At 35.4% G+C, this 22,001-nt stretch overlaps 1 protein-coding gene and 1 long non-coding RNA gene across 2 annotated transcripts in view; both read left to right on the top strand.

Moving 5' to 3' along the window:
• LOC141556277 (uncharacterized) overlaps positions 1-22,001 on the top strand; it is a 133,948-nt gene that overhangs the window by 12,776 nt on the left and 99,171 nt on the right. The window contains exons 2-3 of the long non-coding RNA XR_012486480.1: positions 14,933-15,005; positions 15,099-15,288. This is a non-coding gene — a long non-coding RNA (uncharacterized LOC141556277). The remainder of the gene's footprint in view (positions 1-14,932; positions 15,006-15,098; positions 15,289-22,001) is intronic.
• On the top strand, positions 17,122-20,413 carry LOC141556274 (disintegrin and metalloproteinase domain-containing protein 21-like). Its single transcript, XM_074290144.1, has one exon. It carries the CDS (start codon positions 17,294-17,296, stop codon positions 19,472-19,474), a length of 2,181 nt encoding a protein of 726 aa, XP_074146245.1. The 5' UTR covers positions 17,122-17,293; the 3' UTR covers positions 19,475-20,413.

The following is a 22,001-nucleotide window of genomic DNA, read 5'->3' as shown; positions in this document are numbered from 1 at the left end:
GGATTTTAATCTTCTAATAGTTGGGATGAGCCAGAGAGAAGATGAATTAAAGAAGTGAATTCTTTAAGTAAAGAAGATATTTTGCACTATAACCCAACAATCTTTCTTATTTCTAAGAATAACTCTAGTTCAGATGAAGTTCAAATGACCCTAGAGACAGGAAATTTTTAGATGATAGCTGTTAGGATACAGGGATAATCCATAAAGGAAGAAATGCTGGTCATCAGTAATGTCCCTCCACAAACCCAGGATTAAGAATCAGGAATTATGGAGCCAAAAAAATTATGATTAGTTTATACTATCAATAAACTCAGATACAGATGCAGAAAGATTAAAAGATCACAAAAGAACTAGAATCATCTAACTTGTAACCTTTGATGTTGCAAGAGAAACAAAATTTACGTTGATTTGCATATACAGTAATGATATGCATACATTGTAACTCTATAGGTCTGTTATCTTGTTATCTGTTATCTTGTCAGGTACCATGACTTTTGGGGGATTGTTTATGGTTTTGCATATGGATATGCATGTGCTTTTGTAGTATATGCATTAATGTATACTATATTTTAATTAACATATTTAGTAATTGAAAAAGAAATGGTATTTTGCATTATACTGTGTCTGTTGCATGGAGGATGCTAAGTGGTGCAGTGGATAGAAGATTTCTCTTCATGAGTCCAAATCCAGCCTCAGGTACTAAGTAACTGGGCAAGTCATTTAATCCTGTTTGCCTCAGTTCCTCATCTGTGGAATAAGATGGAGAAGGAAATTCCAAAACATTTTATTATCTTTGTCAAGAAAACCCCAAAAGTGGGTCAAGAAAGATTGGAAATGACTCAACAATAATAAGTGTCTAGGCATATAAGAGTTTTTATTAGATGTAAAATATATGATGGAATGGTTATCTCTCAATTTAAGATTATCATTAGTATAACAATTATTTGATGCTGGTGATAAATTGCATGGCCATTTAATAGGCAACAATTTAGAATAACTTGTAATAGGAAAAGAAGAGCTGGGACTTTGTCATAAGTGATGAGTCAAAATAGAATGGTAATGGACAACAGCAGCTGCGCTATTGATGGCAAATGCTCAGTGGAAAGTCTTATGGAGACTTATGGGCTTGACTGTGCTGTTTGGTTATCCTTTTTGTTTGGTTTGAGTCCAGTGGCTTGCTGAAAATAGCTCAAACTGATTCTTCAGAGTTAGTTGGTAAATTTTCAATCTGAGTATAATTGGCAAATACTTCAAATCAGGATTGGATTTATTATTTTTTGTTGGTTGTCTAGACTTAAGAAAGAGATGGGTGAAAACAATAAGATAAGGAAACAGGAAGGGAACAAAGCATGTATTAAGCATCAGACATTGAGCCAAGAACTTTAAAATATTTTCTCATTTAAGAAAACAACAACCCTAGGATGTTCGTGCAATTATTCCCATAAATTAAAAAAATATTGTACTTAATATTTTGTCCAATTAGCCAGTTGTTAATAATTTACCAGCACATTTCTTTATTTCACTTTCAAATTTGTAAACTACATGAGGGAGGACCTATGTTTGAGCTTTTGTGTCCTCCCTCCCACCAATCACCTTCACACAAACATAGGCAATATAGACAAATTATATTAATAATATAGTAGGTGAAGAGATGCTCAAAAAGCACCTGATTACTTATACTTCAAATCACTGTATAAATGTCAATTGTTATCATTATTTATCATTATATAAGAACTGGAAATAAAGTTATCACAATACCTTATATAAGTCCTCCCCCTCTCTGCACAGCTCATTCTACACAGCTTTCAATGTTAGGAAGACTTTCCTAATAGAAATTGGCTTTGCATCATCCCCTGATACTCCTGGTTCTGCCATCTTGACCAAAGAGAACAAAACTCTTTCCCCACATGATGGCCCATCAGACACTTGAAGATGTCTTTCATGTCTCCTTTGATTCTTATTTTGACTAAGCATTCTTTCAACTAATCTTCATATGACAAGGATGTCATTCTGGTTTTCCTCTTCTGGATGCTCTTGTTTTTTTTTTCCAAGGCAAGTTTAAAGAGATCACAGAATGATGGGTTAGAGCTAGAAAATGCCTTAAAGTCCATTTAGTCTTTGATTCTCATTTGTGACTTAGGAAACTTGAGGCACATGGGGAGGCAAAGTAATTTGCCCAGAGTAATATAGGTGATATTGTGGAATTTGAGTCAAGCCTTTATTGACTTTGAGCATCTAGGTGGTACAGTGTTTAGAGTACTGGCTTAGAAATGAGTCTCTTCTTCCTGAGTTCAAATCTGATCTCAGACACTTACTAGTTGTGTGATCCTGGGCAAGTCATTTAATCTTACCTGTCTCAGTTTTCTCATCTGTACAATGAGCTAGAGAAGGGAAATGGCAAACTATTCCATTATCTTTGTTAAAAATATAATAGGGTCACAAAGAGTTGGACATAACTTAACCCTGCACTCAGTCCACTATACCTTTCCTAAGGCATGAATATAGAATATGTCACACTCTCTTCCTCTTATCAGAACATGGACTTTGCCTCTAAAACCTTAGGTTCTAATAGGTGGTTTCACCTCATCTCATCTTCACTTCCCTCCTCTTCCCATTACTTTCTTAATTTAGTTCTTCTTCCTTTTATGGGTTGTATTCCTCTATTAGAATGTAAACTCTAGGAAAACAAAAACTGTCTTGACACCTTGTATTTGTATAGCATAGTGTCTGGTACATAATAAGCACTTAAGCAATTTTTTTTCATTTCATTTTACTGAGATTTAGAGGACAACGGACTTGTTTATACTCATACAAATAGGGCATGTCTATAAAGAAATATGAAACTCAGTCCTCCTAGTCCCATCTCTATTTTTGTTATCTCTATCTTTGTCTCAGTATTCTTTCTTATTAATATTTCTATCATAGACTTCTTGATCATTTTCATTAATATTGTTTCTTCACATGGGATCTGACCCTTGGGCCTATTCTGCCTACCCACTCTCTAGGAGAATGCATCAAAAGCAGGAAAAATCCACAAAGGATCAGATTGAGACATTTTCTGGCCCAAGAATACTTAGGAGGCCAACAGGAGAAGTTTGTGACACTAGGATGGAAGTCTTATGTAGTGCCCAAACACACAGGATAATGATAATTAAGAAGCAGCAGCAGGAACTTTAGGAGCTCTCTACCCAGAGATGGTAAGGGAATTGGACAACTGGTCAGAAAGAGATTCCAGTCTTTTATTGGCACTAGGTACAGATGGCACTAATTTGCAGCTCTCTTACCCATATGTAATTCTGAGTCACAATTCCAAAATATAGAGAAGTGGGAATCAATTACAAGAGAGCGGGAGTCCTGATTGCAATCTCAAGGCAAAGAGAGTCTAGCATTTGTGATTCAATCAAAATGCACTCTAGGAGAGCAATTACCATACCTCTGCCAAAATCATGTCTCCTTAGAAGCAAAAAAATTTACAGACACCTAGAAACAATTCTGAAAAAAGCAACACAAAAAGCCTGAGGCTTGGCACAATGCTTTTCTCCCCAAAGGTAAGCAAAACTTAATTTTAGAATTAAGTTCAAAGTCAAGAAAAAGGCTGAGAAAAAAAATACTGAAGAAAATAATATTTTTTAAAAAGTGAATTGGCCAAATGGAAAAGGAGGAACAAAATTTGATGAAAAAATTATTCTTTTAAAATTAAAATTTTATTCTAGTTATTTTATTATAAATTTTATTCTATTTATTTATTTTATTATAACATTTTATTTTTGTTATTAAAATTTAAAAGAAGCTCATGATTCCATTAAACATCAAGAAACAATCTAACAAAATGAAAAATGAAAAAAGAAAAAAATCTGAAATATATATTGGAAAAACAACTGATGTGTAAAATAGATGAAGGAAAAATAATTTAAGAATTATTAGACCACCTGAAAGCCATGATCAAAGAAAGAGCCTTACATCATATTTTAAGAAATTAACCAAGGAAAATGATCCATGTCTTAGATCCAGAGGGTAATATAGAAATTGAAAGAATCCACTAATTGCCTACCAAAAGAGATCACAAAATGAAAGTTTCCAAGAATATTATAAATTCCAGACTTTCAAATATTGTGGAGAAATTGTCAAGATCACACAAGATTTAGTGATTTTAGTGGTAAAGGAACAGAGTGTTTAGAATATGATATTCCAGAAGGCAAAGGAGCTAGGATTGTAATGAAGAATAAATTCCCCAGCAAAGTTGAGCACAAGATTTAGTATAATCTTCAGGGGAAAAATGTATATTTAATGAAATAAAAGACTTTCAAGCATTCCTAATGAGAAGGCCAGAGCTGAATAGAAAATTTTATATTCAAACATAAGACACAAGAGAAGTTTAAGAAAGAAAACATGAAGGAGTAATCATAAGGGTCTCAATAAAGTTAAACTGTTTGCATTCTCATATGAGAATATGATACATTTAATTCCTAGGAACTTTATCATTATTAGGATAGTTAAAAGGAGTTAGACATAGAAGGCTGGATATGAGTCGATTATTTTGGAATGTTCCCTCCACCAAAAAAAAAAAAAAAATGAGGGATAAAAAAGAGGGCTACATTAAAAAAAAGAGGATAAGGAGAGGCAAAATGGGGAAATTTTTTCTCACATAAAAGAGGCATACAAGGAAAAGTTTTTACAATAGAGAGGAAAATGAGGGAAGCAACATTTGAACTTTATTTGTTTAAAGAGAGAAGGATAACTATACACACACATTCAGAGCAGGACAGGGAGATGAGAAAGGCAGAAGATGATAAAAAGAAAAGGAGGACTGATTAAGGGAGGCAGTATCTAGGAAAAAGAGAGAGGGAAGGAGAAAGAATAAAATGGGATTGAAGGAAACACAATTAGCAATCATAACTATGAATGTGAATAGAATGACCTCATAAAATGGAAATGGATAGCAGGATAGATTAGAAAACAGAATTCAACATTGTTGTTTACAAGAGACACATCTGAAACAGAAAGGCACATATAGAATTAAAATAAAAGGTTGGAGCAGAATTGAATATGCTTCAGATGAACTAAAAAGGCAGGGGTAGCAATTATGATCTCAAACAAAGCAAAAGCAAAAATAGACCTGATTAAAAGGGATAATCAGAGAAACTACATTTTGCTAAAAGGAGTCAGACAATGAAATATTTTTTTTTTAAACTGAGAACAAGTTTCTCTGATAAAGTCTTCATTTCTCAAATATATACTGAGTGTAAAACTGAGTAAATTTTATAAAAAATAAGAGCCATTTCTCAAATGGCCAAAGGCTATAAACAGGCAGGGGGTTGATGTTAGAGGATATTATAAAAATGGAAATTATTTACTGATTGCCTCCCAAAAGAGATCCCAAAGAAGAAATCAAAACTATTTATAGTCATGAAAAAATATTCTAAATCAATATTGATTACACATAGACAAATTAAAACAACTCTAAGGTACTACCTCATACCTATCAGAAATCACAAATGTTGGAAAGTATGGGTAGAAATAGATATAGATGATCAATTGGTGGAGAAGTGATTTTTTTCAGCCATTCTGGAGAACAATTTGGAGCTAGGGCCAAAGGGCTATAAAACTGTGCATATTATTTGATCCTTTGAGGACCCACTACTAAATCTATTTCTAAAGAAGTCAAAGGAAATACTAAGGTATCCATCTGTACAAAAATATTTATAGCAGTTCTTTTTGTGGTGTCAAAAAGAATAAAAAAGATTGAAAATCAAGAGGATGATCAATTGGGGAATATCTAAACAAGTTGTGGCATATGGTTGTGATGGAGTACTATTATACTCTAAACAATGTTAAAAAGAGGTGATTTCAGAAAAATATGTCAAGACTTTTATGAACTGATGAAAAGTAAAGTGAGAACTGGGAGATCATTGTTCACTTCGATAGCAACATTGAAATGATGATCAATGATGAAAGATTTGATTATTCTGATCAATACAATGATCCAAGATAATTCCAAAGGACTCATCATAAAGAAATGCTATCTACCTTCAAAGGAAGAACTGATGAATTCTGAATACAAAATGAAGTATAATTTTCTCACTTTATTTTTCTTGCTTTTTAAAACATATAACTAATAGATAAATTTTTGCATGATTTTACATGTATAATTGATATAGTATTGCTGGTTGCTGTTCATTGAGTGAGGGAAGGGCTGGGAAGGAATTCAAATTTTAAAAACAAAAAATTGCTAAAAATAAATATTTTTAAATGAAAGATAATACTGTAAATCATTAAATACTTTTTATAATGTCAGCTGCTTTTATGATTGTATTCCACTTCTAAGAAAGCAGTGATTTAAAATATTTAAGGCATCTAAAATATTTTAAGTATTTAAGTATTTAAAATACCCATTAATTGTTTTCTTCAACCCCATCCCTAAAACTTGTTTCCTCTTCTCTCTCTGGCTCCTTGCATCAAGAGAATCAAACCACCATTATCACTTTGACAACCATTTCCCCTTAAGAGATTATGGAGACAGCACGACATCCTAACCCAAGAACCATGGGAATAACATTTCCTCTCCACTCCCATGCAGACCATTGGCCCTACTTCTCGCCTAGCCTCTACAACTATAATCAAGGGAAGCAATTCCTACAGATAACCTTTGCCTCTGATAACATCAATGACTAACTGCCAAGGGCAGGGAGGTAAATCCTAGAGTCTGTGGAATAAGATGGCCTTGTTTCCAATTTAACTCTACAATCACATCCAGGAAGAAGGGTACCATCATTTCTATCAGCTGTCAACTAGTTGCCACTTACACAGCAGGTAAATCAGCCTAACTGGAGCAACAAGGCACCCTGAGGGAGAGTCAGAAAGATTCATGTGCCTTCTTGATTGCAAACCCAGTATTTTCAATACTGCGTCCCTAGCTGGCCCTTTAGGGTAGGAACTCAGAGATAGAATGCTCGGAAGGAGGAGTGATGAAAAAATACGGATCAGAATTGTACTGGAGTTGCCAACTGTGAGTGGATGGAATATTGGCATTAATGAAATCTCAACTCTACCAGACAACCAATGATTTAAATTAGAAGCAAAGAAGTCTCTGAAATTATGTTGGTTGCTGAAGTAAAAAAAAAAGATTTAATTTATGAAAAAAAAAATCAATGCATACATATTTTAGAAACTTTTTGAAAATTAGGAGCAAAAATGGAGGAGGTTCTTTTTTTCTTAAGTTTCCCCAAGCAGGATCCTGCTATGCCATACAACTTCCCTCAGCATGGGTACACCCAGAAAATCACTTTTTCTCCCTCTTAATACCCTCAGCCTCAATTATGAATTTGGATTGTCTATGGCTATGGTCTCCAGAGAACCAATGCTGCCATCTAGTGGACCACTTGTTCAGCGTGGCTAACTTTTGGGGAGTTTCAAACTGACCAGCCAGCCTCCTTTCTCTCTTCAGATTGTATAAAAGGAAAATAATACAGATGTTAATCCAGGAAGAATTTGGACACACTATCTCCACCTAGCAACCAATCTAGATTGATCTAGTTCTATGATTGATCTATTGATCTATGTTCTAATATTTTCTAGTATCTTGTTTTATATGCACTATTGTCTCTGTAATTAAATTTCTCTGGGGAAGAAGAGGGCAGATTATCTTAAACGTAATGCTTTCATTTGGATTATGCTATCATTGTTTTTGCCCAAAGCACTTTATACATATTCTTCTAATTCTAAATTAGATTTTTCCTCTACACCCAAAAATCTGTATTGCACAAAAGAACTCTTAAGCAAATTTTGACAAATGCTCAAAGTAGGATACCATATTTTTTAACTATTATACTCACTTAGGATGGTGACATTTCAAATATCAAGACATGAAGAAGTTGGTGGTATAGCTAATTGGTATTTTACATTTCACATCAGTTCAATATTGTTAAATCTATTTCCTTCATGTCTGTGTCTTCTGGATATACTAGATCCTTCATTTAGAGATGACTGGAAGGAGGAAAAGTTTCTGTATGAGACAGGATGGACACTGGCAGGAAGAGGGCAAGTAGGCAGGCTGCGATAGCCACATATATGACTGAACAGAATTTTGACACTGATGAAGTCTCAAATCTACCAAACTACTAAGGAAATAAATTAGCAGAAAAAGAAGTCTCTGAAATTATGTTGGTTGTTAAGGTAAAAAGATTTGGTTTGTGAAAAAAACATCAATGTATACATATTACAAGAACACTTTGAAATTGATAGGCAAACCTGGAGGAGGCTCTCTTTTTCCTTAAATTTACTCATTTTGTCATTCCATACATGTCATTACACCCCTCCTGCCTGTACTTATCCTCTCTGTTGCAAAAACTTATCTTTCTGTCAGCTATCTATGAAAGAGAGACTTCTTGAACTACTAAGAATTCCTCCAAATCTGGAAACCTCCATCTATCCTTAGAAAATTAACACCAAAAAGAAGCAAAAATAAGGGGACCAAGGTCTAGGCTCAAACTGGCCTAAGCTAAAACTTACATCAATATATGTCAATTCCAATATTCTATCCACTCACTGTCAGCAACTCCATTGTAATTCTGGTCCATATTTTATCATCAATCCTATTTCTAAACACCTTAGCTCTGGGTCCATACCCTAAGGGCCAGCTAGGTGGCATAGTAGTTAGAGTATTGTCTCTCCAATTAGAAAGATACATGGAGGTTACAGAAGAGTAGCCCCTGCACATTGACTCAAAGAAAGAGGGAGACAGATGGTAGAGTCATTCTTTTCAAGGACGACTACTCATTGCCTAACATGGGTATTGCTCTGATTTCTCAAATGTATGTCTTACAGTACTGAGTCATGCTTTCCTTTAAAGTTATCAGAAGAACTCAGTACCTGTTCCATGAAACTCTTGCCCCTTCTCCCAAACTTCCCTTTTAAAACTTTTTCCATTAAAGCTTTTTATTTTCAAAACATATGCATGGATAATTTTTTTCATCATTAACCCTTGCAAAACCTTGTGTTCCAATTTCTCCTTCTTTCTCCCCTTCCCTAGATGGCAAGTAATCCAATATATGTTAAACATGGTAGAAATATATGACAAATTCAATATATGTATACATATTTATACAATTATCTTGCTGATAAACAGGAAAAAAATGAGAAAGAAAATAAAATGCAAGCAAACAACAACAAAAAGAGTGAAAATGCCTATGTTGTGAACCATATTCAGTTCCCATGGTCTTCTCTCTAGGCGTAGATGGCTTTTCTTACATCTTGGAACTGATCTGAGTAATCTCATTGTTAAAGAGAGCCATGTCCATCAAAACTGATCATCATATAGTCTTGTTGCCATCATATAGTCTCCTATTTTTGCTCATTTCACTTACCATCAGTTCATGTAAATCTCTTCAAACTTCTCTGAAATCATCCTGCTGATCATTTCTTACAGAATAATATTCTGTATTCCATGCATTCATATTCCATATTCCATAACATTCATAAACCATAACTTATCCAGCCATTCTCCAACTGATAAACATTCACTCAGTTTCCAATTTCTTGCCACTACAAAGAGGGCTGCCACAAACATTTTTATACATGTGGGACCTTTCCTTCCTTTAAGATCTCTTTGAGATATAAGCCTAACCCACTAATAAGATCAAACTGCTACATCAAACAGTATGCACAGTTTGATAATTTTTTGAGCATAGTTTCAAATTGCTCTCCAGAATGGTTGGATCTGTTCACAGTTCTACCAACAATGTATTAGTGTCCTAGTTTTCCCACATGCCCTCTAACATTCATTATCTTTTCCTGTCATCTTAGCCAATCTGACAAGCATGTAGTGGTATCTCAGAGTTGTATTAATTTGAATTTCTCTGATCAATAGTGATTTGGAGCACTTTTCATATGACTAGAAATGTTTTCAATTTCTTCATCTGAAAATTGTCTGTTGATGTCATTTGACCATTTATTAATTGGAGAATGGCTTGAATTCTTATAAATTTAAGTCAATTCTCTATATATTTTAGAAATGAAGCATCACAACCCTTCAATGTAAAAATGGTTTCCTAATTTATTGCTTCCTTTCTAATCTTGCCTGCATTGCCAAACTTCCCTTTTATTTATTCTCAAAGGTACCACTATCCTCCCAATGTCTTAGGTTAATCACCAAGGTCTTATCATGAATTCCTCACTCTCTCTCACCTCACCACATTCCTCACTCTCTCTCACCTCACCACATCAAGGTTGTTGGTTTCATTTTGTGACAGGCAAAAGAAAGAAGGAATAGAGGAAGAGATCTGGGATGAAAAATCATAAAGGGGGTCAGCTAGAATAGTGTACTCCCATCGATCTCAACATCATGGCCCTGGGGAAGAGGTCTAGCAGCAGGACAGAAAAATCAACCCAAAGAAATATAGTTGGGTCTGGGACCAGCTAGATATCTTAATAATCAGGATAGCCTGGCCCCTAGTTAGTGAGCATCTGTGGCTCTTTGGGAGATCATTAGGGTGAAAAGATATAGTTGGATTTCAGCCAGACTAGGTTTAGGATTTGCATATATCTTTTGGCTGTGTGATATAAATGGAAATGAACTGATCTGAGAATTGAATAAGAGAAAGAAATTAGATTAAATGGAATTTAGGGAAGTGCATGCTAGTACAGGTGGCAGTACTAGTGGTAATAGTGGTGGTGATTGTATTAGTAGTAATAGTGGTGGTATTAGTAGTACTACTACAGTAGTAGTACTACAGCAGCACTAGTGACAATAATAATAGTATTGGAAGTAATGATAGCTAGCACTTATATAGTGCTTTGAGGCTTGCAAAGCATAGTGCATATGTTATCTCACTGTACCTTTATAGAATTATAAAAACACATAGTCTGGTAATGTCATAGATTAGATAATTTAATTGAAAAGTTTATATAGAAAAACATTTTTAAGGCAACGGCATTTATAAAAAGAAAAAAGGAAGTCTGTACCACTTGATCCAAAATTCTACTATAAAGCAGTTATTAGAAATATTTGTTGGCAAAAAAAAAAAAACCCAACAGAAATAAAGATGCGTGAAACAGATTAGATAATTGAACTGGAGCCAAATGAAAACAATAGAATGAGAAGTATAAAATCCATAAAATATTTGAGGGAAAATTCATTATTTGATTAAAATGATTAGTTTAGAGGACATTGGATAATAGTACAATGAATAATGGGATGAGATTTCCATCCCTCACCATATGCTTTAGAAATTTAATGCATTGATGATTTCATCCCTGTGGGTACTCTCTATAATTAGGAAGCAACTGGTGGCATGATGAATAGGGTACATAATAGCATCTACTTCATAGGATTGTTGAAAGGATTAAATGGGATAATATATGTAAAAACCACCTAGCAGAGTATCTGGCAAAAATATTTTTTTATATAAACTTTTAAATTATTTTATCTAATTTTATGAAATATCTCAAGATCATATTAATGAATATTGCATTAAATCCATAGACTAATCTAAATAGTAATAACATTTTTACTTGCATGATTCAACCATACACATTCAATTCCTCTCCAATTTTAAATTTTGAATTAATGTTGACTATTGAAAAATTTTAATATTAAAATATTATTTTATGACTCTACTTATCAGTTCTTAATAGGTGAGTTCCCTAGGTATTCAGTAATTAAGACTTTCCACATCTGTGCTAAGACACTCAAATCTCTTTGGCACAAAATTATGTGATATTTTACAAACAACCCATAGGGAATGAATGAATTTCCTCAGCTAATTTGAATATATTTCCTAAGCAACATCACTCTTATTGATCCAGAACTTTTCCCACACTTAATCTAAAACCTTTGATTGACTCAATAAAAAGGTATTCTCACCTAATTAAGGTATTGGATAAGGCAATTGATCAACTCATTCAGTGATCCCCATCTTCATATATATATATATATATATATATATATATATATATATATATATATATATATAAACATGATTCAGAAGTCCAAATCTTATTCTCATCTATCACTTTCTTAACCAGCTAATCATTTCCTAAGTTAATTTTTTTTTCTTTTACATCCATTGTCTTTAATGGGTAACCATGAGTAAAACAGAATCTGCATCCCTATGGTTTTTGTTTTCTTATTCAAAACTCATTAATCCAGAGAAGATGGCAGAACTCAGCATTTCTCTTTTTATATCTGATTGTTTTTGTTGGGCATATTCAGAGGAACTGCAGGAGGGAGATCTTAGGAGGAATTAGTCAGAATACAGCTTAGACTATGTGCCAGTATTAATCCCAAGGGCAACATGATTAGGAAAGTTTACCAACCTTTCATAAATGTATTGTTGATGTTTGCTAAATTAATTATGATTAAGAGGACCTGGCAATCCTTACTGATTTTAATTAAAATTAATTAAACAAGTTATTGTTTAGGAACTTCTTAGTACATAGATAAATCAATCAATCATCAAACATAGAGTCACTCAAGTTATCTAAGGCCTAGAAGTAGACCAGTCTTCACTTGTATTCCTTAATCAATCAACCAGCAAACACTAAGATCTTATTATTTACTAGTGATGGAAACAGAAAGACAAAAATGAGGCTTCTGTGTTCAAGAAACTTGAATTTTATCAAGGAGACAACATGTAAACATAGATGTACAAATTAAATAGAAGGTAATTGCATGTGAGTCTCAAAATTGGTAAGATCGCTAGACTATTTAAAATGTAGGACTTCAGTTAACATCGAAGATAGCTAGAGATTATAAGAGATGCAGGTAAGGTAAGAGTGCATTCCAGTCAGTAAGGATACTCTGTACAGAAGCAGAGAGAAAATGCTGTATGAAAAGAAGAACAAGGCGGACAGTTTGGCTAAACTTAAAAAGCGCATGAAATGGAATAACACATAACAAACCTGTGTGAAGGGCTGTTAAGAGTTCTCTTAAACTTGTCTTTTGAGTTGGTATATTTTCCAGCTATATTAAACCAAGAGCATGAGGCAGACCCCGAATGTGTCTGTCCCTACTGGCATAAATGTTGTTTGTTTGCATCCCCAAATGGACTCCTTATGTGTCCTTGGGAGTCAAGACAGGTACCAATCAGTCTGCACCAGTTTGAGAAGCTGCTTGTACAGCTGTGAAACATGTAGATAAACAGACCATCCTATTTTAATAGTCTAGCAGTTTCCAAGGGAAAAAAATGTGACTTTTGCCATCACCTTGTTCCTCCATTTTGGGAAGGGTTTTGTCTTTTTTCCATCTTTACTGAATCTTTCTTTTTCTCATGCCATGCCCCTTAGGTGAAGGTTTCTGATATTTCCTCCTTTCTTTGATCTGCTGCTATAAAAATGCAAACTTCTATATAGACTATGAACACTTTGGGTTGCATGTGCACGTTCATTTCTCTTGTAATAAGCCTAGTGATGTAGTGCAGCCTTTGGGAATGAGGTAGTAAAAACCAAAATAGTGGTAGAGACCTCAATACTATTCATGAAACCTTTGGGCCAAGTGGCCTTGGGAATGATGACTATATCACCTTAAGAATGTAGTTATATGGGAGTTATGTGGTCTAATCTTGGAGAATTTGTGTGAAAGAAAGGGAGTTGTGCCTAATATTTCAACTAAGCTATTTTTCAAGGATGTCTAGTTTGTCATACAGAAGTCTGGACTGCTTTCTTGCACATGAAGCAAAACAATGAGCACTTCTTAGTTTCAAGGACCCTGAAGTTGAGGGACTTTCTCTCCTCCTGAGTAGGAGCAGCAGTATACATGCTAATTCATTCTCCTCTAGGACTTTCTCTGGATTTCACCTTTGTTTCCCCTCTCACTCTCTGTTTCTGACTTAATGTTTGTTCACTTCCAGGCCTTGATAGACTCCTTTTGATTAGCCTGCATGCCTTCTATGAAATAAAGCACTCCTTTTTGGCTATGAGAACGCCTTTATGAGTTTGTCACATTCTGAACCACTCTCCCAATCTAGTTCTTCATCACTAACATTCACATAAGTTTCATGAAGTTGTGATTGCCTTTTGATACTTGCAAAAGTAGATTAGTTTGTAAAATACTTCAAAACAGAGGATTTTGTATTTGATTTTAAAGATAATAAGAAGGCATTGGAGTTTGTTGAGAGGAAAGTGATGGAATCAGACCTATGCTTTCAATATATCACTTTGAAAACTGTATGAATGTAATTTAGAAAGGGGAGATGAGTGATGAAGTTTTATAATAGTATAAGTGAGAAGTAATGAGAGCCTGAACTTGGATGGTCTTGTATAAATAGAAAAAAAGATAACTGTGAGAGATAATCATTTTTCTTTAGCTCTTTTGCCTTCATTTTCTCTAAATGTCTTTTTTTTAAAGTTTGTTAAAAAGTTCTCTGGGAATTTGTCTCCTTACGCAACTTTTCTTATCTCTAACTGAAATTGTTTCTCTTTGTGTCTTCAGAATTTCATTCTTTAGAATTTCCTTGTCAAATCTTAATCTATGGAATGCTCTCTATTCTTTCTCTGAATCCTTTGAAATCTCTCTTTAAAACTAGGCTGCATATTGCACTACTCTTGCATCTCCATTTTGTGTGTGTGTGTGTGTGTGTGTGTGTGTGTGTGTGTGTGTGTGTGTGTGTGTGTAATGAGGAAAATTAGGTCCCTCTTTCTATTACTGTTCTCTTTCTAGAGCATACCCCATTGGAGCATTAGTGGCACTAAACTGGTCACTCCAGGTCACATTTTGTGTGCCATGTGTGTTGAACTTGGTGCTAAAACATTTGGCACTTTGGGAAGGCACAGAAATCTCCTAGTCTTTGTGATGACAGAAGGAGAAAGGGGAATGAGTCAAAAAAAAATTGGGCCATTGACCCAGGAAGAGACTTTAAGGAGACTTTTAAGAGACTTTAAGTCATCACTTTAAGGAGAAAGGCAATTTTCACTCTTGCTCTCTTTTTCCTCTCTCCAGAATACATGGGGCAGAAATTCTCCTTCTCCCCCATCTCCACTGACTCTTCTCACATGTTATATGTTTGGCCAAGGTAAGTCTGAGTCTAGATTTTGGGTTTCTAGTTGTCTTTCTATTAGCATAAATGATGGAACAGTGATCTGACATTGACATGATCCAACCTTAGGAGCAACTTAGTGAGTTTAAGAAGTAAAGTTTTCCTGGTCCTTCAATCAGAATTGACTTGCAACAATAGCAATGTGCCAATAACTTAGTCTGAGAAAATGACGACATACAAGAAGATGAATCCAAACCTTGGCCTCATTTGCCAAAAAGACATGGACTTTGAGGAATTATTTAAGCAATGCAGAAATGAGGTAAAAGATGAAATAGGTTACCATTTTATGTTTTTAAGTGACAAGATGTTTCACCTTTTAAATATTTTGTCAATAGCCCTCTGTGATTCAAACCTACAAATATAGTCCCTTAAGAGCCATGGTCACTCAAAAGAGACAAGCCTAGGATTCACACAGGAAAAACCAAATGGATGAAGAAAGCCACTGTCCAGGCTATTTCATGCCATTTAACTGACAGCCTATTAAATCCCATCTGTCAGTACCTTTAGAATTAAAGAGGAAGAATACTGAAGATTGAATTGAACTTGGGAAAGTGTGCATCTCTTTCAATGATTCAAAGCTGCTCTATGATTCTAAAAACCCATTTTAAAGAAATAAACATCAATATTATTCTAATGATGCTATATTACCATAAAATTGAGAAAAGTGACACTTTTTTGAAAAATCAAAATTACAATTTACCAAAACTATAATGGATTCATTCATAGTATGTGAGGTGAAGGAAACATCCTGGAAATTTATGATCAGGAAAAGAGGTGTGATGATCAAGAGTAAGGGATAATAAATAGTATTTATAAAAAAAAATAGTGAAAGTATTATAAGGGAATCCACTAAATGTTAAGTAAAAGAGCTAGATTAATCATAAGGGAGCATTTAAGGGAAACGATCAGAATCTCACAAAATGAGGAATGAATGGGTTGCCATATATAGAAACATAATGAACAGGTCCATATATGTGATTGAAAAAGCGTACCCAAATAGATAAGGGCAAGGATTAATTTTGAAATACTGAGGTTTACCTCTTTCTAGGCAATTACTTGGCACAATATATAGTGTGCTTGACTTGAAGTCAGTAAGAATTAAATTGTTATCCTGCCTCAGACACTGCATAGCTCTTTGATTCTAGGCAAGTCTCTTGGCCTCAGTTTCCTCATCTGGAAAGTGGGAATAATAATAGTACCTACTTCATAGAATTGCTGAGAGGATTAAATGAGATAGCCAATAAATCATTTGGCAAAATTAAAGCACTATATAAATTCTATATATAAAGTACTTTGAAGACCTTTCCTTTCCTTTCCTTTCCTTTCCTTTCCTTTCCTTTCCTTTCCTTTCCTTTCCTTTCCTTTCCTTTCCTTTAGTTCCCTCTCCTCCACCTTCTTCTTTTCTTCCTCTCTCATCTATCTCTGTCTTTGTCTGTCTCTCTCTCTGTCGCTGTTTGTCCCTATCTCTCCCAGCTTCCCTCCCTCTCTCCTTCTCTGTCTCTCACTCTGTTTCTCTGTGTGTGTCTCTGTTTCTGTCTCTCACTCACTCTCTCTGTCTCCTCTCTCTTTTCTCTCTCTCTCTTTGTCTCTCCTCTGTCTCTCTCTCCCTCTTTCTTTCTCCTCTCTCCTCTCTCCTCTCTCTCTCTCCTTTCTTCTCTCTCCTCTCTCTTGTCTGTCTCTCACCGGAGACAGTCAAGAAATAAAATTTTCCTAAATATATATATATATATATATATATATATATGTATATATATTCTTCATAGATTATATTATATAATTGTATATTATTATAAATATATATAATATTATAAATGTTTCCTAAATATATATTTTATATATTCTTTATAAATTAAAAGTTTAAAAATTACTATACACTATCATCATATGCTGGGAAAGGAATTGTCCGTTGCCAAATACCAATTACCCTTCTCTTGGTCATTATCCTTTCTTTCCTGCCCAGGATTCTAAACTTGTGGTTCTTGGGAGTGTTGGGGGCTGAGGGCAACCTACAGAGAGAGGACGGGAGTTGGGATTGACTCTTCCGCTCAGTCCAGTCACGTGCTAGGTCAGTAACCGCCTAGGATTCTGAGGGACTCGAGCGCAGCTGCTAGAAGCTGGACGCTGACTGACTGCCTGGGGGGGGCCGCTGAGGGGCTCAGTTAAACATTCCGAACTTGGGAGGTGCCGATCTGAACCAGCTCTCTCTCTGAGCCGCAACTCCAGGCCTGGACGGTTCCCGTCTCGCTGTTAGCTCCAGCTGGAGAATGTTTATGGGGGTGGCAGGGAGAGCCTTTCTGCAGGTGCTCAGTCTCGAGGTGCTTCTGGCCCCGGCTGGCTGCCTCCAGCCCCGGCCAGGTTGGCGCTTTGCTTCCTATGAAGTGGTGATTCCCTGGAAGGTGCCTCCCCAAACGGGTGTCTCTGAGGGCTCAGGGAAGCAGACATATATTCTGTATATCGAGGGTCAGAAACGAGTGGTGCATCTGAAAGTTAGGAAGCTCTGGATTCCCCGACACCTCCCTGTGTTCACCTACAACGATCAGGAAGTTCTCACAGTGGATCTGCCCTTCATCCCGGATGATTGCCATTACCAGGGTGTTGTGGAAGGCATTCCGGAGTCCATGGTGGCCCTTAGCACTTGTTCTGGAGGCCTCCGTGGGATGCTGAAATTGGAGAATCTCACCTATGAAATTGAGCCTCTCTCCACTACAATAACTTTTCAGCACCTAATATACCGTTTGGAAGAAGTGAAGGACAGCGGACTTAAAATGAAATGTGCCACAACTGATGAGGAACTAAGTGATCACAATTTTCAAGGACTGTCAGACATAATACCTAAAACTCTAACCAAGGAGGACACTTGGTCACCCACTAGATTTGTGGAGCTGGCTGTAGTAGTAGACCATGAACGATTTATCTTCTTAAATCAAAACAAAACAAAAGTAGTGGAGCAAGTTTTAAACATAGTTCATATGACTGACATCCTATATGACCCTTTGAGAATTCATGTATTTTTGGTGGGCCTAGAAATATGGACTCAGGGAAATCTAATTGACATCATAGGTCCAATGGGGACAGTTGCTTTGGATTTTCAGATGTGGCAACAGAAGACTCTTCCAGGACGCTTACAGTATGATACAGCACATTTAATTGTCTTCAATTCATATGGGATCTACCTAGGTTTAGGCTATGTAGGAAACATTTGTAGTGAAAATCATGCCATAGCTCTTCTCTCTTTCACTGATAACAACTTAATTTTATTTGCTGCCCTTTTTGCTCATGAACTAGGTCATAATCTGGGTATGCATCATGATGTGGAGACCTGTTCTTGTAAAGGGAATAACTGTATCATGAATGCAAACATATTTAAGGTAGAAACCTTCAGTAATTGTAGTTATAATTACTTTTACAAACAATTGAACAGTGATGGACATTGTTTGGCTGATCACCCAGAAGAACAGCAAGTCTACTTTTTAAGGCATTGTGGTAATAGGGTGGTGGAAAAAGGAGAACAATGTGACTGTGGATCAGAAAAGGATTGTAAGCAAGACCATTGTTGCCAATCCAATTGCAGATTGTCTCCTGGAGCTAACTGTGCCTTCGGTCATTGTTGTAAGGATTGTAAAGTTGTTGCAGCAGGACAATTATGTAGAGCTCAGATTAGCAACTGTGACCTTCCAGAGTATTGCAATGGAGTTTCCCCATGGTGCCCAGCTGACACATATGTGCTAAATGGAAGTCCATGTGGAGATGGAGCCTTCTGTTATGAAAAATATTGCCGTGGTCTTGACCAACAATGCAAAAGTATGTTTGGACGAAAGGCAAAAAGTGGTTCCTTAAAATGTTTCAAGGAAATAAATATGGAAGGAGACCGTTTTGGTAACTGTGGATTTTTTGGGGACAAATACATGAAATGTGCTGAAGATCATATTTTATGTGGAAGACTACTGTGTGAAAATGTAACAGAAATCCCTGTTCTGAAGGATTTTGTCAGTATCTTTCAGATAAATGTCGATGGTACCACCTGCTGGGGGATGGATTATCACTTTGGGAGGAGAGGTACTGATTTTGGTGAAGTGAAAGATGGAACAAGGTGTGGACCAAAGAAAATGTGTAAGAACAAAAAATGTGTTAATATTCCAGAAGAAAAGAATGAATGTAATGCAACAAAATGTCATGGCAGAGGCCTGTGCAATCATAACCAGAATTGCCATTGTCTGTATGGATGGAATCCTCCCTATTGTAATTTTAAAGGCTATGGGGGAAGCATTGACAGTGGACCAGCACCCAAAAAAAAATTCAACAAACTCTTGATTCTTTACATTGGAATAACCTCCATTTTTCTTATTCTTACAATTACATTCTTGATATATTTTGAATCCTCAATCAGGGCGATGTTATTCAATAGAGTCCAACTAAGATCAACTGATTCATCAATGAAAATATAAACAATGAGGACTTCACTGGAAAAATTTATTTTTTAAAATGTTGATTTGAATTTTTTTGAGATTTTTTTTTCTCTCTAGAGATGGCATTAAAAAATCTTTAGTTTTTTTAAACCAATTGTTGGGTCATGATTATAAAGTATGTGCATTCCTATCCAATTTCTACCTTCACCTCACCTTCTCCCACCCCAAAAATGTTTACAGCACTATTTATTTATTTTCCCTTTGTCTTAAATTTTTAAATTAAAAATCATACCAGTTGTACTTGTTAGGGGATTATAATCTTTCTTTGTAAAACAACAGTATGTAATGATTCTCCCATGGAGTGAGCCCTGATGAATAGGTGATGGTTTAAAGATGCAGAATGACACAGATTTTTTGAACAAGAGAGATGTGGGGTTTGCTTGCTTGGCTGTGCTAATTATGGGATGTTTTTAGTTCTTTTCAGTTGTGGAGAGTGGGAAGGAGATTTTTAAAAGAGTTCAGTGTGCAAATTTAGAGACACCCTCAAAAAATGGGCCACAAAAGTTCAAAAGAAGCTGGCAAGATCAACAGGATCTTGCAAATACCCATATTACTGTGGGTAATATTCTGATAAAAACCCAAACTTGCTGCTCCTGGGTATTTGTAGGAACTTTACTTGAAATGCTACCTGATGATGAGTTTGTTCTTCTTCCATTTTTGTGTCTTAATGGGATCTGATCATACTCTCTTGCTCCAGGTAGAAAAATTGAAATCTCAGCAGAATAATCCTTAAATATAGATTTTAAAACAATATTTTTGTTTTTATTTTATTTTACTGAGTTCTTGGATTTTTCTGCTTCCTTAACTCAATTTAACCCAGACTATAATTGCCCCTTTAACTTTCTTTTTTCTTTTCTTAATATTTTATTTTCCCCCAATTACATGTAAACATTCATTTAAAAATTTTTGAGTTGCAAATTACCTCTTGCCCTTCTTCCACTCTTTGAGAAGATTATTTGATATAAATTACACACATACAGTTATGACAAATGTATTTCCATGTTTGTCATGTTGTGAAAGAAAACCCAGGCCAAAAAAAAAAAGTATGCTTGAATCTGCACACACACAGTTTTATGTAATTCAGCAGGGCCAGAGTAGTAATACTTATGAGCTCTTTTAATATAGAGTTTAAGAAATACAAGGCCAATGACACTAATGACTTACACTGCTGCCAATCCATTTCTGGCTGGCTCATGAGGATATGTACTTACATGTATGTAGGTGGGTACCTGTATGTGGATATACATGCCCATGCTACATCTCTCTATATTTATAAAGTCTTGATGGTTTGCAAAAGTTGTCTCTAAGGTGTTACTAGCTTAGATTTGCCAAGATGCAGCTGGAGGTTCTGTGACTTCATATTACCAGTAATTTTGAATTTACCTTGAAAGAAAGCCAAGTGAGGATTCATTTTGCCAGTCTCTAAATCCAGAAAAGTATCAGCCATCAAAATGCAATCAGCCTTCTTACAGGAATTACTAGCTATGGAACTTTTGCTATTTTTTCACATTCATTACCCAGGTGGCTTTCCTGCAAAGGTCATCTTTCATATTGAAAGCAAAAACACCAATATTCTTTATATACTGTTATCTTTCCTCTTCAAGCTTTTTAAAAATTTCTTTAAAGATAAGATTTGCCTCAATTTCATCAAGTGCTGAATTGGTGAAGATGCTTTAATTTGATGCCATCAAAGGATGATTGTGGAAAACCATCTTGTAAAGGGCAACCACTAGGATGCCATTGAGACCCGGATCATGTTGCAATTCAACCTTTGTCTCCAGAATCTGCCTATTTTACTATTTCTAATACATTTTATTTACAGCTTTCTTGTAAGTTAATATGAGTATTACCAGCCACATCTTACAGAGGAGGATACAAAAGCCCAGAGAGGCAAAGTAATGAGTATGGCTTATCTCTCAAATACAAAGGAATCTAAGTTGAGTTTGAAAGCAGAAAAGTTTTATTAGAAAGAAAATAAGTACTGGTGACAAGGCAGCCAAGTACATGTTATGAGGAAACCTACAGCCCAGAAGATGCAAGGGCAATTTATGGTTGAAAACCACAAGGGGTTTGACTCAAGGAGGAGTTAAAGTGATGAGTGGACAGTTCTTTTCAGAAACATGTGGGACACAGAAGCAGATTATTTTGCAGCAATTGTTGACCACAACACTCGTTTAAGGTTTGAGATAAACAGCTCAGGTCAGCCAGCAAACATCTGGAAGAGAGCAAGACTTTTAGATCACTTTAGACTCCTGATAGGTTCCTTTTGGCAAACTGGCATATTCTGTGTCAACTATATGTACAATAACTAGTTCATGGGAAATAGACATGTTAGTATCAAGAGTATTTTCATGATTGTAATCTAACCGGTACATACATGGAAGAACAAATATTACTTCTAACTCAATAATATTGTTACTATTTTCTGGTAATGTCATCTGGAACTTTATTGGTCCTGTTACTTGTTAGGCATCCTGTTGATCTTGCTCCTCATCCTTTTTCTGCT

This window comes from Sminthopsis crassicaudata, chromosome 2 (assembly GCF_048593235.1).
Source record: "Sminthopsis crassicaudata isolate SCR6 chromosome 2, ASM4859323v1, whole genome shotgun sequence".
Lineage (NCBI taxonomy): Eukaryota > Metazoa > Chordata > Mammalia > Dasyuromorphia > Dasyuridae > Sminthopsis > Sminthopsis crassicaudata.
Note: the sequence above shows the minus strand (reverse complement) of the source record. Positions and strands in the feature narration are given on the sequence as shown.

Excerpts from the sequence above, each read along its gene's own strand:
- LOC141556274 (XM_074290144.1), top strand. The coding sequence starts at position 17,294 with ATGTTTATGGGGGTGGCAGGGAGAGCCTTTCTGCAGGTGCTCAGTCTC.